General features: G+C 38.6%; 1 protein-coding gene across 1 annotated transcript in view; it reads right to left on the minus strand.

Moving 5' to 3' along the window:
• The window catches only part of UFL1 (UFM1 specific ligase 1), a 60,057-nt gene extending 44,610 nt beyond the window's left edge, over positions 1-15,447 (minus strand). The window contains exons 1-3 of the mRNA XM_068551438.1: positions 15,298-15,447; positions 13,994-14,139; positions 12,903-12,931 (exon numbers count right to left, since the gene is read on the minus strand). Of these exons, the coding sequence (XP_068407539.1) occupies positions 12,903-12,931; positions 13,994-14,139; positions 15,298-15,374 (252 nt within the window). The 5' untranslated portion in view covers positions 15,375-15,447. The remainder of the gene's footprint in view (positions 1-12,902; positions 12,932-13,993; positions 14,140-15,297) is intronic.
• Between the last annotated feature and the right edge of the window lie 3,438 nt (positions 15,448-18,885).

Raw genomic sequence — 18,885 nt, forward strand, 5'->3', positions numbered from 1 at the left:
ATTTCTGCTTTGCTCTAAATAAATTGCTTCTTTCTTCTCTTTGCACATACTGTGCTTCCGATAAATTCTGTGCCTGCTTTACAGTGGAATTCTTTCTCCAAAGAAGACAAGGACCAAGGTCCTCTAACCTAACGACATCAGTTCTGCTCATTTTTGGAAGGCAGGGAAACAAGGTGGTGGAGCTGAAGGACGTGAACTCACCTCCTCTCAAGAAAACACCAAAATCACAACTAACTGCTGAACGACTATCAACAAAAAAGACTGGAACCTATCAAAAAGGATATTCCACATCCAAAGACAAAGAAGGAGCCACAAGGAGATGACAGGAGGGGCGCTTTCTCAATATAATCAAACCCCGTACCCGCCAGGTGGATAATCCACAAACTGGATCCTCTGTTACAGAGTTTCTCCCACAGAAGTGAGAGTTCTGATCACCACGTCAGGCTTCCCAGCCTAGGGGTCTGGCATCGGGAGGAAGAGCCCCCAGAGCATTTGGCTTTGAAGGCCAGTGGGCTTGCGTGCAGGAGCTCCACAGGACTAGAGGAAATAGAGACTCCACACTTGGAAGGCACACACAAGGTTTCATATGCACTGGGACCCAGAGCAAAGCAGTGACTCCACAGTAGCCTGGGCCAGACCTACCTGAGGGTCCTGGAGTGTCTCCTAGGAAGGTGGGGGTCTGCTGTGGCCCACTGCGGGGGCAAGGACACTGGTGGCAGAGGCCCCAGGGAATACTCCTCGGCGTGAGTTCTTTGGAGGTTGCCATTTTGGCACCAAGATCTGGCCCCACCCAACAGCCTGCAGGCTCCAGTGTTGGGACACCTCAGGCCAAACAACCAACAGGGTGGGACCACACCCCATCCATCAACAGAAAGGCTACCTAACGTTGTCCTGAGCCCACAACCACCTCTAGACACACCCCTTGACATGGCCCTGTCCAGCAGAGGGGCAGGACCCAGCTCCACCCACCAGGGGGCAGGACCCAGTCCCTCCCACCAGGAAGACTACACAAGCCCCTGAACCAACCTCACCCACCAGGAGGCAAACACCAGAAGCAAGGAGAACTACAATCCTGAAGCCTGTGGAATGGAAACCTCAAACACAGAAAGTTAAATAAAATGACATGGCAGAGAAATATGTTCCAGATAAAGGAATAAGATAAAGCCCCAGAAGGACAACTAAGTGAAGTGGAAATGGGCAATCTGCCTGAAAAAGAATTCAGAATAATGATAGCAAAGATGATCCAAGATCTCGGAAAAAGAATGAAGGCACAGACTGAGAAGATACAAGAAATGTTAAACAAGAGCTAGAAGATTTAAAGAACAAACAGAGATGAACAATACAATAACTGTGATGAAGAATACACTAGAAGGAATCAACAGCAGAATAAATGAGGCAGAAGAACACATAAGTGAGCTGGAAGATAGACTGGTGGAAATCACTGCCGCGGAACAGAATAAAGAAAAAAGAATGAAAAGAAATGAGGACAACCTAAGACACCTCTGGGACAACGTTAAATGTGCCAACATTCACATTATAGGGGTCCCAGAAGGAGGAGAGAGAGAAAGGGCATGAGAAAATATTTGAAGCGGTAACAGCCAAAAACTTCCCTAACACGAGAAAGGAAACACTCACTCAAGACCAGGAAGCACAGAGTTCCTTACAGGATAAACCCAAGGAGGAACAAACCAAGACACATACTTATCAAACTGACAAAAATCAAAGACAAAGAGAAAATATTAAAAGAAACAAGGGAAAAGAAACAAATAACATACAAGGGAATCCCCATAAGGATATCAGCTGATTTTTCAGCAGAAACTATGCAAGACAGAAGGGAGTACCACAATATATTTAAAGTGATGAAAGGGAAAAATACTACAAGCAGGAATACTCTACCCAGCAAGGCTCTCATTCAGATTCGATGGAGAAATCAAGCTTTACAGACAAGCAAAAGCTAAGCGAATTCACCAGACCAGCTTTGCAAACAATGCTAAAGGAACTTCTCTAGGTGGAAAGAGAAATCCAGAACTAGAAACAAGAAAACTAAGAATGGAAAAGCTCACCAGCAAAGGCAAACATACAGTAAAGGCAGGAAATCATCCACACACAAATATGATATCAAAACCAGCAATCTTGAGAAAAAGAGAGTACAAATGCAGGACATTGGAAATGCATTTGAAATGAAAACACCAGCAACTTAAAACAATCTTGTATATATAAACACAGCTGTATCAAAACCTCATGGTAACAGCAAACCAAAAATCTATGATACACACTCAAAAAAGAGAAAGCAATCCAAATACAACACTAAAGATGGTCATCAAATCACAAGAGAACAAAAGAGGAAGGGAAGAAAAAAGACCTACAAAAATAAATCCAAAACAATTAACAAAATGGCAATAAGAACATACATATCAATAATTACCTTAAATGTGAATGGATTAAATGATCCAACCAAAAGATTGGTTGAATGAGTACAAAAACAAGACCCATATATATGCTGTCTACAAGAGACCCACTTCAGAGCTACGGACACATAGAGACTGAAAGTGAGGGGATGGAAAAAGGTATGCCATGCAAATGGAAATCAAAAGAGAGCTGGAGTAGCAATACTCATATGAGACAAAAGAGACTTTAAAATAAAGACTGTTATAAGAGACACAGAAGGACACTACATAATGATCACAGGATTAATCTAAAAAGAAAATACAACAATTATAAATATATATGCACACAACACAAGAGCACCTCAACATAAAAGGCAAATGCTAACAGACATAAAAGGAGAAATCAACAGTAACACAATGAAAGTGGGGGACTTTAACACCCCACTTACATAAATGGACAGATTATCCAGACAGAAAATCAATAAGGAAACACAGGCCTTAAATGACACATTAGAGCCGATGGACTTAATTGATATCTATAGGACATGCCACCCAAAAGCAGCAGATTACACTTTCTTCTCAAGTGCACACGGAACATTCTCCAGGATAGATCACATCGTGGGCAACAAATCAAGCCTCAGTAAATTGAAGAAAACCGAAATCATATCACGCATCTTTTCCAACCACAATGCTATGAGATTAGAAATCAATTACAGGAAAAAACCTATAATAAACAAAAACACATAGAGGCTAAACAATATGTTACTAAACAACCAATGGATCACTGAAGAAATCAAAGAGGAAATCAAAAAATACCTAGAGACAAATGAAAATGAAAACACAACAATCCAAAACCTATGGGACACTGCAAGGGCAGTTCTAAGAGGGAAGTTTATAGCAATACATTCTTACCTCAGGAAACAAGAAAAATCTCAAATAAACAGCCTAACCTTACACCTAAAGCAACTAGAAAAAGGACAAACAAAACCTATAGTAGAAGGAAAGAAATCATAAAGATCAAAGCAGAAATAAATGAAATAGAGACGAAGAAAACAATAGCAAAGAACAATGAAACTAAAACCTGGTTCTTTGAAAAGATAAACAAAATTAATAAGCCTTTAGCTAGACTCATCAAGAAAAAAAGGGAGAAGGCTCAAATCAATAAAATTAGAAATGAAAAAGGAGAAGTTACAACAGACATCACAGAAATACGAAGGATCGTGAGAGACTACTACAAGCAACTATATGTCAAAAAAATGGACAACATAGAAGAAATGGACAAATTTTTGGAAAGGTACAATCTTTCAAGACTGAACAAGGAAGAAGCAGAAAATATGAACAGACCACTCACAAGTACTGAAGTTGAAACTGTGATTAAAAAACTTCCAACAAACAGAAGTCCAGGACCAGATGGCTTCACAGGCAAATTCTATCAAACATTTAGAGAAGAGTCAACACCTATCCTTTTGAAACTCTTCCAAAAAACTGCAGAGGAAGGAACACTCCCAAACTCATTCTGTGAGGCCACCTTCACCCTGATACCAAAACCAAACAAAGATATCACAAAAAAAGAAAATTACAGGCCAATATCATTGACGAACATAGACACAAAAGTCCTCAACAAAATACTAGCAAACGAATCCAACAACACATTAGAAGGATCATACACCACAATCAAGTGGGATTTATCCCAGGGATGCAAGAATTTTTAAATATGCGCAAATCAATCAGTGTGATACACCACATCTCAAAACTGAAGAATAAAAACCATATGATAATCTCAATAGATACAGAAAAAGTTTCTGAAAAAATTCAACACCCATTTATGATAAAAACTCTCCAGAAAGTTGGGCATAGAGGGAACACACCTCAACATAATAAAGGCCATATATATGACAAACCTACAGCTAGCATCATACTCAATGGGGAAAAGCTGAAAGCATTTCCTCTGAGATCAGAAACAAGATAAGGGTGTCCACTCTTGCCACTTCTATTCAACACAGTTTTGGAAGTCCTAGCCATGGCCATCAGAGAAAAAAAAAGAAATAAAAGGAATCCAAATTGGAAAGGAAGTAAAACTGTCACTGTTCACTGATGACATGACACTATACACAGAAAATCCTAAAGATGCTACCAGATAAGTAAAACTCATCAAGGACATTGGTAAAGTCGCAGGATACAAAATTAACATACAGAAATCTCTTGTTTTTCTATACACTGACAACGAAAGATCAGAACGAAAAATTAAGGATACAATCCCATTTACCACTGCATCAAAAAGAACAAAGTACCTAGGAATAAACCTACCTAAGGAGGCAAAAGACCCGTACTCTGAAAACTGTAAGATACTGATGAAAGAAATCAAAGATGACGCAAACAGATGGAAATATATATCATGCTCTTGGATTGGAAGAATCAGTATCATCAAAATGACTATACTACCCAAGGCAATCTACAAATTCAATGCAATTCCTATCAAATTACCAATGGCATTTTTCACAAAACTAGAACAAAAAGTTTTACAATTTGTATGGAAATACAAAAGACTCCGAACAGCCAAAGCAATCCAGAGAAAGAAAAACAGAGCTGGAGGAATCAGGCTCCCTGACTTCAGACTACACTACAGGTTACAGTCATCAAAACTGTATGGCGAGAGAGGAACCAAGATGGCGGAGTAGAAGGATGTGCTCTCACTCCCTCTTGCGAGAACACCAGAATCACAACTAGCTGCTGGACAATCATCGACAGGAAGACACTGGAACTCACCAAAAAAGATACCCCACATCCAAAGACAAAGGAGAAGCCACAATGAGACGATAGGAGGGGCGCAATCAGAGTAAAATCAAATCCCATAACTGGTGGGTGGGTGACTCACAGACTGGCGAACACTTATACCACAGAAGTCCACCCACTGGAGTGAAGGTTCTGAGCCCCACGTCAGGCTTCCCAACCTGGGGGTCCGGTAACGGGAGGAGGAATTCATAGAGAATCAGACTTTGAAGCCTTGTGGGAATTGATTGCAGGACTTCGACAGGACTGGGGGAAACAGAGACCCCACTCTTGGAGGGCACACACAAAACAGTGTGTGCATTGGGACCCAGGGGAAGGACGAGTGACCCCAGGGGAGACTGAACCAGACCTACCTGCTAGTGTTGGAAGGTCTCCTGCAGAGGCAGGGGTGGCTCTGTTTCACCATGGGGACAAGGACAATGGCAGCAGAAGTTCTGGGAAGTACTCCTTGGCATGAGCCCTCCCAGAGTCTGTCATTAGCCCAACCATAGAGCCCAGGTAGGCTCCAGTGTTGGGTTGCCTCAGGCAAAACAACCAACAGGGAGGGAACCCAGCCCCACCCATCAACAGTCAAGTGGATTAAAGTTTTACTGAGCTCTGACCACCACAGCAACAGTCAGCTCTACCCACCAACAGAGCCTCCCATCAAGCCTCTTAGATAGCCTCAACCACCAGAGGGTAGACAGCAGAAGCAAGAAAAACTACAATCCTGCAGCCTGTAGAACAAAAACCACATTCACAGAAAGATAGACAAGATGAAAAGGCAGAGGGCTATATACCAGATGAAGGAACAAGATAAAACCCCAGAAAAACAACTAAATGAAGTGGAGATAGGCAACCTTCCAGAAAAAGAATTCAGAATAATGATAGTGAAGATGATCCAGGACCTTGGAATAAGAATGGAGGCAAAGATGGAGAAGACGCAAGAAATGTTTAACAAAGACCTAGAAGAATTAAAGAACAAACAAACAGAGATGAACAATACAATAACTGAAATGAAAAATACACTAGAAGGAATCAATAGCAGAATAACTGAGGCAGAAGAACGGATAAGTGACCTGGAAGACAGAACGGTGGAATTCACTGCTGCGGGAACAGACTAAAGAAAAAAGAACGAAAAGAAATGAAGACAGCCTAAGAGACTTCTGGGACAACATTAAACGCAACAACATTCGCATTATAGGGGTCGCAGAAGGAGGAGAGAGAGAGAAAGGACCCGAGAAAATATCTGAAGAGATTATAGTCAAAAACTTCCCTAACATGGGAAAGGAAATAGCCACCCAATTCCAGGAAGCGCAGAGAGTCCCATACAGGATAAACCCAGGAAGAAACATGCCGAGACACATAGTAATCAAAGTGGCAAAAATTAAAGACAAAGAAAAATTATTGAAAGCAGCAAGGGAAAAATGACAAATAACATACAAGGGAACTCCCATAAGGTTAACAGCTGATTTCTCAGCAGAAACTCTGCAAGCCAGAAGGGAGTGGCATGATATACTTAAAGTGATGAAAGGGAAGAACCTACAACCAAGATTACTCTACCCGGCAAGGATCTCATTTAGATTTGATGGAGAAATCAAAAGCTTTACAGACAAGCAAAAGCTAAGAGAATTCAGCACCACCAAGCTCTACAACAAATGCTAAAGGAAATTCTCTAAGTGGGAAACACAAGAGAAGAAAAGGACCTACAAAAACAAACCCAAAACAATTAAGAAAATGGTCATAGGAACATACATATCGGTAATTACCATAAACGTGAATGGATTAAATGCTCCAACCAAAAGACACAGGCTTGCTGAATGGATACAAAAACAAGACCCATATATATGCTGTCTACAAGAGACCCACTTCAGACCTAGGGACACATACAGACTGAAAGTGAGGGGATGGAAAAAGATATTCCATGCAAATGGAAATCAAAAGAAAGCTGGAGTAGCTATACTCATATCAGATAAAATAGACTTTAAAATAAAGAATGTTTCAAGAAACAAGGAAGGACACTACATAATGATCAAGGGATCAATCCAAGAAGAAGATATAACAATTATAAATATATATGCACCCAACATAGGAGAACCTCAATACATAAGGCAACAGCTAACAGCTATAAAAGAGGAAATCGACAGTAACCCAATAATAGTGGGGGACTTTTAACACCTCACTTACACCAATGGACAGATCATCCAAAATGGAAACAAATAAGGAAACAGAAGCTTTAAATGACACAACAGACCAGATAAACTTAATTGATATTTATAGGACATTCCATCCAAAAACAGCAGATTACACTTTCTTCTCAAGTGTGCACGGAACATTCTCCAGGATAGATCACACCTTGGGTCACAAATCAAGCCTCAGTAAATTTAAGAAAATTGAAATCATATCAAGCATCTTTTCTGACCACAACGCTATGAGATTAGAAATGAATTACAGGGAAAAAAACGTAAAAAACACAAACACATGGAGGCTAAACAATACGTTACTAAATAACCAAGAGATCACTGAAGAAATCAAAGAGGAAATCAAAAAATACATAGAGACAAATGACAATGAAAACACGACGATCCAAAACCTATGGGATGCAGCAAAAGCAGTTCTAAGAGGGAAGTTTATAGTTATACAAGCCTACCTCAAGAAACAAGAAAAATCTCAAGTAAACAATCCAACCTTACACCTAAAGAAACTAGAGAAAGAAGAACAAACAAAATCCAAAGTTAGCAGAAGGAAAGAAATCATAAAGATCAGAGCGGAAAAAAATGAAACAGAAACAAAGAAAACAATAGCAAAGATCAATAAAACTAAAAGCTGGTTCTCTGAGAAGATAAACAAAATTGATAAGCCATTAGCCAGACTCATCAAGAAAAAGAGGGAGAGGACTCAAATCAATAAAATTAGAAGTGAAAAAGGAGAAGTTACAAGACACCGCAGAAATACAAAGCATCCTAAGAGACTACTACAAGCAACTTTATGCCAATAAAATGGACAACCTGGAAGAAATGGACAAATTTTTAGAAAGGTATAACCTTCCAAGACTGAACCAGGAAGAAACAGAAAATATGAACAGACCAATCACAAGTAATGAAATTGAAACTGTGATTAAAAATCTTCCAACAAACAAATGTCCAGGACCAGATGGCTTCACAGGTGAATTCTATCAAACATTTAGAGAAGAGCTAACACCCATCCTTCTCAAACTCTTCCAAAAAATTGCAGAGGAAGGAACACTCCCAAACTCATTCTATGAGGCCACCATCACCCTGATACCAAAACCAGACAAAGATACTACAAAAAAAGAGAATTACAGACCAATATCACTGATGAATATAGATGCAAAAATCCTCAACAAAATACTAGCAAACAGAATCCAACAACACATTAAAAGGATCATACACCACGATCAAGTGGGATTTATCCCAGGGATGCAAGGATTCTTCAATATACGCAAATCAATCAATGTGATACACCATATTAACAAACTGAAGAATAAAAACCATATGATCATCTCAATAAATGCAGAAAAAGCCTTTGACAAAAGTCAACACCCATTTATGAAAAAAACTCTCCAGAAAGTGGGCATAGAGGGAACCTACCTCAACATAATAAAGGCCATATACGACAAACCCACAGCAAACATCATTCTCAACAGTGAAAAACTGAAAGCATTTCCTCTAAGATCAGGAACGAGACAAGGATGTCCACTCTCACCACTATTATTCAACATAGTTTTGGAAGTTCTAGCCACAGCAATCAGAGAAGAAAAAGAAATAAAAGGAATACAAATTGGAAAAGAAGAAGTAAAACTGTCACTGTTTGCAGATGACATGATACTATACATAGAGAATCCTAAAAATGCCACCAGAAAACTACTAGAGCTAATCAATGAATCTGGTAAAGTTGCAGGATACAAAATTAATGCACAGAAATCACTTGCATTCCCATACACTAATGATGAACAATCTGAAAGAGAAATTATGGAAACACTCCCATTTACCATTGCAACAAAAAATAAAATACCTAGGAATAAACCTACCTAGGGAGACAAAAGACCTGTATGCAGAAAACTATAAGACACTGATGAAAGAAATTAAAGATGATACCAATAGATGGAGAGATATACCATGTTCTTGGATTGGAAGAATCAATATTGTGAAAATGACTACACTACCCAAAGCAATCTACAGATTCAATGCAATCCCTATCAAATTACCAATGGCATTTTTTACGGAACTAGAAAAAATCACCTTAAAATTTGTATGGAGACACAAAACACCCCGAATAGCCAAAGCAGTCTTGAGGGAAAAAAACGGAGCTGGAGGAATCAGACTCCCTGACTACAGACTATATACTACAAAGCTACAGTAATCAAGAGAATATGGTACTGGCACAAAAACAGAAACATAGATCAATGGAACAAGACAGAAAGCCCAGAGATAAACCCACACACCTATGGTCAACTAATCTATGACAAAGGAGGCAAAGATATACAATGGAGAAAAGACAGTCTCTTCAATAAATGGTGCTGGGAAAACTGGACAGCTACATGTAAAAGAATGAAATTAGAACACTCCCTAACACCATACACAAAAATAAACTCAAAATGGATTCGAGACCTAAATGTAAGACTGGACACTATAAAACTCTTAGAGGAAAACGTAGGAAGAACACTCTTTGACATCAATCTCAGCAAGATCTTTTTTGATCCACCTCCTAGAGTAATGGAAATAAAAACAAAAATAAACAAATGGGACCTAATGAAACTTCAAAGCATTTGCACAGCAAAGGAAACCATAAACAAGACGAAAAGACAACCCTCAGAATGGGAGAAAATATTTGCAAACGAATCAACGGACAAAGGATTAATCTCCAAAATATATAAACAGCTCATGCAGCTCAATATTAAAGAAACAAACAACCCAATCCAAAAATGGGCAGAAGACCTAAATAGACATTTCTCCAAAGAAGACATACAGATGGCCATGAAGCACATGAAAAGATGCTCAACATCACTAATTATTAGAGAAATGCAAATCAAAAGTACCATGAGGTATCACCTCACACCAGTTAGAATGGGCATCATCAGAAAATCTACAAACAACAAATGCTGGAGAGGGTGTGGAGAAAAGGGAACCCTCTTGCACTGTTGGTGGGAATGTAAATTGATACAGCCACTATGGAGAACAATATGGAGGTTCCTTAAAAAACTAAAAATAGAATTACCATATGACCCAGCAATCCCACTACTGGGCATATACCCAGAGAAAACCGTAATTCAAAAATACACATGCACCCCAATGTGCACTGCAGCACTATTTACAATAGCCAGGTCATGGAAGCAACCTAAATGCCCATTGACAGACGAATGGATAAAGAAGTTGTGGTACATATATACAACGGAATATTACTCAGCCATAAAAAGGAACGAAAATGAGTCATTTGTTGAGACGTGGATGGATCTAGACACTGTCATACAGAGTGAAGTAAGTCAGAAAGAGAAAAACAAATGTCGTATATTAACGCATGTATTTGGAACCTAGAAAAATGGTACAGATGAACCGGTTTGCAGGGCAGAAGTTGAGACACAGATGTAGAGAAGAAACGTATGGACACCAAGGGGGGAAAACTGCGGTGGGGTGGGAATGGTGGTGTGCTGAATTGGGCGATTGGGATTGACATGTATACAGTGATGTGTATAAAACTGATGACTGATTAAAAAAAAAAAAAAACAGTATGGCACTGGCACAGAAACAAATATAGATCAACGGAATAGGACAGAAAGCCCAGAAATAAACCCACATACTTATGGTCAATTCATTTATGACAAAGGAGGCAAGAATACACAATGGAGAAAAGACTGTCTCTTCAGTAAGTGGTGCTGGGAAAACTGGACAGCTACATGTAAAAGAATGAAATTAGAACACTCTCTAACATCATACACAAAAATAAACACAAAATGGATTAAAGACCTCAATGTAAGACTGGATACTATAAAACTCTTAGAGGAAAACATAGGCAGAACACTCTGACATAAATCGCAGCAATTTTTTTTTTAACATCTTTATTGGAGTATAATTGCTTTACAATGTTGTGTTAGTTTCTGCTGTATAACAAAGTGAATCAGCTATATATATACACATATCCCCATATCCCCTCCCTCTTGTGTCTCCCTCCCAGCAATATCTTTATGGAGCCACCTCCTAGAGTAATGAAAATAAAAACAAAAATAAACATATGGCACCTAACTAAACTTAAAAGTTTTGCACAGCAAAGGAAACCATAAACAAAACGAAAAGGCAATCCACAGAATGGGAGAAAATATTTGCAAATGAAGTGGGTGAGAAGGGATTAATCTCCAAAATATACAAACAGCTCATGTAACTCAATATCAAAAAAACAACCCAATCAAAAAATGGGCAGAAGATCTAAACAGACATTTCTCCATCAACATACAGATGGCCAAAACAACATGAAAATATGCTCAACATCACTAATTATTAGAGAATGCAAATCAAAACTACAATCAGGTGTCACCTAACACTGGTCAGAATGGCCATCATCAAAAAGTCTACAAACAATATATGCTGGAGAGGCTATGGAGAAAAGGGAACCCTCCTACACTGTTGGTGGGAATGTATATTGGTACAACCACTATGGAGAACCGTACGGAGGTTCCTTAAAAAACTAAAAATAGAGTTGCCATATGATCCAGCAATCCCACTCCTAGGCATACACCCGGAGAATACTATACTTCAAAAAGATACATGCACGGCAATGTTCATTGCAGCACTATTTACAATAGGTAAATTGCTTCCAGTTAGGTTGGAAGCAACCTAAATGTCCATCAACAGAGGAATGGATAAAGATGTGCTACATATATACAATGGAATAGTACTCAGCCATAAAAAAGAATGAAATAATGCCATCTGCAGCAACATGGACGGACCTAGAGATTATCACATTAAGTGGAGTATGTCAGACAGAGAAAGTCAATTATCATATGATATCACTTATATGAGGAATCTAAAAAAAAAAAAAGATACAAATGAAGTTATTTACAAAACAGAAACAGACTCAGAGCCTTTGAAAACAAACTTATGGTTACCAAAGGGGAAAGGTCAGGAGGAGGGATAAATTAGGAGTTTGGGATTAACATATACACATTACTATACATAGATAATCAACAAGGACCTACTGTATAGCACAGGGAATGGTACTCAATATTCTGTAATAACCTGTACAGGAAAAGAATCTGAAAAAGAACTATAAATCAACTATACTCCAGTATAAAATAAAAATTAAAAAAAAAAGAAGTTGTACCATTTCACACAAAATTTGCCAGTTTCTTGTATATACTGTAGTGTACCTTACTGATGACATGTACACCTGTATTTTCTAAAAATGTCTTCTACATTTCTTTTACTTCCATATATTAAAAACAAATAAACATGAAACTGGTGATTTTTCTCCCAAAATTACATAAATTTTGTAATTACATAAAATGACAACTATGAGTTTATTTCGTAAAGAATAAAGAACAAGCAAGTCAACTGAGAAAGAAAAACTTATTAAACTGATTCAATATTTGTCAGTGAGGGTTATGTAATTATTTCTTCACAAACACAAAACACGATACCAGTACCAAGTGAATACTTAGGGCACTGAAAAAATTAATGATATAAAAAACACTTGAGGAATCAAAGTAAAAACTATTATAAAGTTGAAATTTACCTGTTGCAGATCAACAATGTTTACTCGACCTTTAAAGAAAAGACATTCATTTATTTTACATTATGTGTTAAGTACATACCAGCCAAAAACTGTAAATTCCAAAGATTTATGTTTTGGACCGTCAAGGTCCTCCTTCTACAAAGGACACAGGGCTGCAGTAATTAATGTCTTCAAATGCAAACCATTAGCTGAATAAATTTTCATGACTTAAGGTACAGACAATAGTTTATTTTCAAAGTTCCATTTGTCATATCAGGCCAATTAGAGAATCAGCTGATACACGGGTTGGCCAGATATACGGGGGTTATTTATCTCCCTTTGCGATTTTATCTACTGTGACCAAAGAGATACAGACAACTAAATTCAGGTAAACCTTTTTCAATTATTTGAAACTGGTAGGTTACCACTTATTAGCTAAAGAATATCTGTTAAGTATTCCAAATTATAGCTAATATTTTATTAGGACTATGCAGGAAGATAAAAAACAAACACCAAGGGTATATCTAATGACATCTAATGAGTTGTTTTCACAGATGCATCTAATCTAATCAAATAGTGTTCAAATTTGCTCAGTAATTTGTTCAAATTTCAAAAAGACAAAGGAAACAAAAACTTTTTTGTATGCTTGTAATAGCATTTCCTACAAACAGATGTAGCACATCAAACTGTTTCCTAATTTGCAAATACTTAAAGTTTAAAAAAGAGCATGGTAGTACAACCTTGATTTTCAACACTCTATAATTTAAAATCTCTATTCCCTCTTCATAATTATCACCTGATAACAGGCAGCTAAGTATCCACCCGAGTCACCCAATAAATTCATGAACTGTGAAAAGAAACAGCTGATTAATTCACATACAGAACACATAACCCAAAATAATAAAAAACGCTATTTTTAAAGTGACAATATTTGACTTCATTTAAATTATACGATCATGTTTACCTAAACCTATTAAGAACATTAAGGCTGATTACCATATTAACAATTGGAAGGGTGTCTTATAACCTCTAAATCACTTATGATGTATAGTTTTAAGGGTTTTTTCCCCCCTTCCAAAGAACCAGAAGAAAAAAACTAAGGAATTACTTACCACCTCGAACATGTAGCTCATCTCTCATTTCTTTACTAATTTGGGCTGGAGTAATATATTCCTTCCCATCAAGCGTGTGAACTACTTCCAGCTGTTTCTGAGCTATCAATTTATTCACAATCTCAATGCAATTCCGCTCTGACAACCTGAGGGAAACAAAAGTTAAGTTTTAAAAATGCATTTGATACATTCAGGGCATAATATGATTAAGAAAACGTATGAAAATGGGCTTTTAAAAAGGTTTGGGTAGTCATTAGGTTCTATATTACAAAATCTGTATCTTTTATTAGTATAATACTAATTCAATAAATTAAAAAAAGTTCTAGGGAGTAAACAGGTTTACATGAACTTAAATCATGTAGTTCATTGTTACAAATCTTTCTATTACAGATTTCAAGTTTGCTCTCTCTTCTAGGCCTGCTTCTAATCTTCAAATCTGAAAAATGAGGACATGTAATTTACATAAGAGAAAAAACTGCCCTACTTTTATTTCAATTTTCACTTTAGCTTCAGTTAAAAAAAAAACCCAAAATTTTCTTTTATTGAATGCATTATTGCCTCATTCATACAACTCATCTGTAGGCAGGAGATAGGAAAACACGTTAAGCGTCCTAGTTTGCTCGCACTGATACAAAACACAGCATCAAGGGATTAAAGTCTTCAGCCCCAGAAGGAACAAGACAAGGAAGAGTCAATAGATAAAAAAGGGTTCTACTAGCTTTTTACGTGCTCGGTAATGGTAAAAAGCAGAGTTAGGGTGCTTCTCAGGACACCCCCTCCCCCACAAAGGTTAGTGGGTTTGTAGGAAATATCAGTGTCCGGAGTCCCTAAAAATGACAGATGAGACCCTGGCTCTGGCCTAGCACACCTGTTCTGGAGAATAAAAAGGCAAAATGTTTAAGGAGTCAACATAGTATTTGCAAAGTACTGTACTTCGGGGTTAGCGTCTCCTTTCAAGCTCTAAGTCAGGCAGTGTATAACAGACAATGACTTGCTGACGGTTAAGTAAGGGTCAGAGGGACGTTCTTAAGACAGCTCCAAGTCACCAGCCCCAGCTGTCGTGGGGGGAGGCCGCGCCTGCACCTGGCTGGGGCTTAAAGGGTGGGGGGATGTTCTCGGTCTCCCCCCGCCGAGAATTATACTGGCAGCCGCAATCTAGGCTCTGGGAGAGGGGGAGGGGGCGGGAACGCTGACAGCGGCTGGGAAGATCCGGGGTCCAAGGCCTGGGGTTTGCGGCCTCAGGTCTTGGCGTGGCCGCCCAGGGGCTATTTTGGACTCCATAATGGAGAGGGAGGGTCAGGCACCTCTGCGTGGCCTCTGCGAACTGCGCCCGCTGGAAGTCAGCCGCCAACCGCCTAATCTCTTCCCAAGCGTCCGCCATCTCGGCCCTACTCGCCAAGCAGCCGACCAACAGCAGACACGTCAGCCGAAAAGCCACGGGAGCCGAGGCGGAACGGGCCGCGCAAAGGGACAAGAGACTCCTCCCCGACGCAGCTACGAAACGCGTGCGGCCGGCGCAGGCGTGGGCGGGGCCCGAAGAGCCGCAGCCCCGCCCACCCCGCGCGGGAGGTTTGTCCTCGGCTATGGGAGCCCGGCGGGGACTGCTGAGAGCTGGGCTGCGAGGTGTCTGCCCGGCCGCGGATGGGTTGCAGGAAAGCCAAGTTAATAAAGTGTTACTTTCGGTCTTTGTTTGCATTATCCCTAATGTTTTGGAGCAGTGATAATCAAATTAACTACTCTTCTTTTTGTTTTCTGCCCTCCCTTTGGTTTATTTTTGGGACGGGGGCGGAGGGGGGTGGGGGCGGGGAGGAGATGTGCCCGGGCCTGCAGTTAGCATCCCCTCTTCTCTAGCTATTAATGAAGGGCAATCCCGTTTGTATAGGGAATCATGCTTATTTTTACTTGGGCTCAAAGCTTTGAACCTGTTGGATAATTACTCTTTTTTTGCACAAATATGAATAATTTGGGTACCATAAATGTTGGGAACTGCTTTCATGTAATCTAGAGCCTTTCCGATTTCTCTTACTGGGAGGATTAGCTCCATCAAATAATGAAGAAATATAAACATAAGGTAGTAAATGTATATGGATGGCTAAATGGCTCTGGATGGAATGGAAGAAACAAGGAGCACGTTTGTTTTGCTTTCCCCTACATTGAAATCAGTAAAAAGTAGATAGTTACTCTGGAGTACCTTTCTTGATCCGTTTTACTTTTATACCTACTCTTCATTTTTAAAAAATGTATATACTATACATATATAATTCCTTTTAACTATATGCCCTATAGAGTTGGTGAAGGGGAGTTATTTCAGTTACTTTCCCATCTCAGTATCTCATTCTGGGTCACTCAAAGCCAGTGCCACAAATGTTCTTGTCTAGTAAAGTTCCCAGCTTTATGTAAAATGCAGAAAACAGTAATAAAACCTGTCACTAAGTACTGCCACCAAACAGGCAAACTGTTGGGCAATGTGGTTGCAAACTGAGAGGTGGAACACCGGACGTTAAAGAGGTAACTTGGAATAGAGTAGGTGATGTGGTCCCAAAGGGCATCAAGTTTCAGGACAAGCAGAAACATTCATTCATTCATGTAACAAATACTTATTGATTATCAGATGCCATGGAGTACAGTGGTGGATAAGGCAGACGTGATCTTGCCATAAACAACTTGAAAATCTAAGGAAGCAGATTTTTAAAAAGCCATTTAATATAAAGTATGAAATTTATAACAATAGAAGTATAATGTACTATGTGACTACTTGATATCCAGACTTCTTACTCATCATGTAAGACTCACGATCAGCATGGAGTCTACTTTCCAGCAGCATCCTCTGCGGCTGCATACCACATGTGGAGTAGCACACTGTGTCCTAGATACACCAAGCCTTTTCAGGACTTCATGTCTTTTCTGGAATGCATGTCCTCTTCTTCACTCTCCTCTACCCACATTTATTTTTTAACTTATTCTTCCATGATGTCCCAGCTTAAGTAAAACTCTTCAATGAAACTTTTTAAATTCCTGCAATTGTTTCATATGCTGTGTCCCCACAATTCTCTATTCAGATGTCTCTAGCAGCAAGCAAAATTATACTGTAATTTTTACTCACTACATCTCTCAGTAGTCTGAGCTCTTCAGTGAGCTCCTAAATGCTCTTTAGCATTTAGGCTGACAACTGGTACATAGTGCCTGGTATATTCCATAAATGTTAAATGAGTAAGTCAGTGTAAATGTTTTGGTGCAGCACTACATTTTGGTACAGTAGTAACATTTACATTTATTCCTAAAAAGGGAATAATTCCTAAAAAAGGAAGAATTCATGATTGTACTTTGTAGAGACGGCTTGTGCTGACTAAAAGGATAGCCACCAGACAGATGAAGCTATTTAAATTTAAGTTAATTAAAATTAAGATTATACCAGCAATGAACAAGTGGAACTTGAAATTGAAAACACAATATCGTTTTCATTAGCAAGCGCCCAAATGAAATACTTAGGTATAAATCTAACAAAATATGTATAAGATCTACGTGAGGAAAACTACAAACTCTAATGAATGAAATCAAAGAAGAACTAAATAAAGGGAGAGATAGTCCATATTCATGGATAGGAACACTCAATATCATCAAGATGTCAATTCTTCCCAACTTGATCTATAGATGCAATGCAATCCCAATCAAAATCCCAGCAAGTAACCTTGTGGGTATCAACAAGCTGTTTCTGAAGTTTATATGGAGAGTCAAAAGACCCAGAATAGTCAACATGGTATTGAAGGAGAAGAACAAATTTGAAGGACTGACACTACCTGAATTTAAGACTTATTACAAAGCTACAGTAATCAAGACAGTGTGGTATTGGTGAAAGAATAGACAAACAGATCAATGAAACAGAATAGAGATCCCAGAAATAAACCGACGTAAGTATAGTCAGCTAATCTTCCACAAAGGAACAAAATGTAATACAATGGAGCAAATATAGTCTTTTCAACAAATAGTACTGGAACAACTAGACATTCACATGCAAAAAAAAGGAATCTAGACATAGACCTTACACTCTTCATAAAAATTAACTGAAAATGGATCACAGACCTAAATGTAGAATGCAACTATAAAACTCCTAGGAGATAACAGGAGACAATTTAGATGACTTCTGTCATGTCAATAACTTTTTACATAAAACACCAAAGGCACAATGCATAAAATAAATAATTGATAAGCTGGACTTCATTAAAATTAAAAACTGCTCTGCAAAAGTCCATGTCAAGAAAACAGAAGGCAAGCCACAGGATGGGAGTAAATATTTGCAAAAGACACATATGATAAAAGACTATTTTCCAAAAGATAGAAAGAAGTCTTAACATTCAACAATAAGAAAATAAACAAGCAGGTAGAAAAATGGGCCAAAGACCTTAACAGACACCTCACCAAAGTAGATATACAGATGGCAAAGCAGCATATGAAAAGTTGCTTCATATCATATGTCATCAAAGAAATGTAAATTTAAACAGCAAGATACCACTACACACCTATCAGTATGGCCAAAATCTGGAATGCTGACAACACCAAATGCTGGCTAGGATGTGGAGCAACAGGAATCCTCATTCCTTGATGGGAATGCAAATTGGTACAGCTGTCTTGGAGACAGTTTGTCACTTTCTTACAAAACTAAACATACTCTTAACATGATTCAGCAATCACACTCCTTGGTATTTACCCAAAGGAGCTGAAAAATTATGTCCACATAAAACCTGCAGACAGATGTTTATAGCATCTTTATTCATAATTGCCCAAACTTGGAAGCAACTAAGATTTCTTTCAAAGGGTGAATGGATAAATGAACTGTGGTAAATCCAGACAATGGAATATTATTCAGCACCAAAATGAAATGAGTTATCAAGTCA

The sequence above is a fragment of the Eschrichtius robustus genome, chromosome 9 (assembly GCF_028021215.1).
Source record: "Eschrichtius robustus isolate mEscRob2 chromosome 9, mEscRob2.pri, whole genome shotgun sequence".
In the NCBI taxonomy this organism is placed as follows: Eukaryota; Metazoa; Chordata; class Mammalia; order Artiodactyla; family Eschrichtiidae; genus Eschrichtius; species Eschrichtius robustus.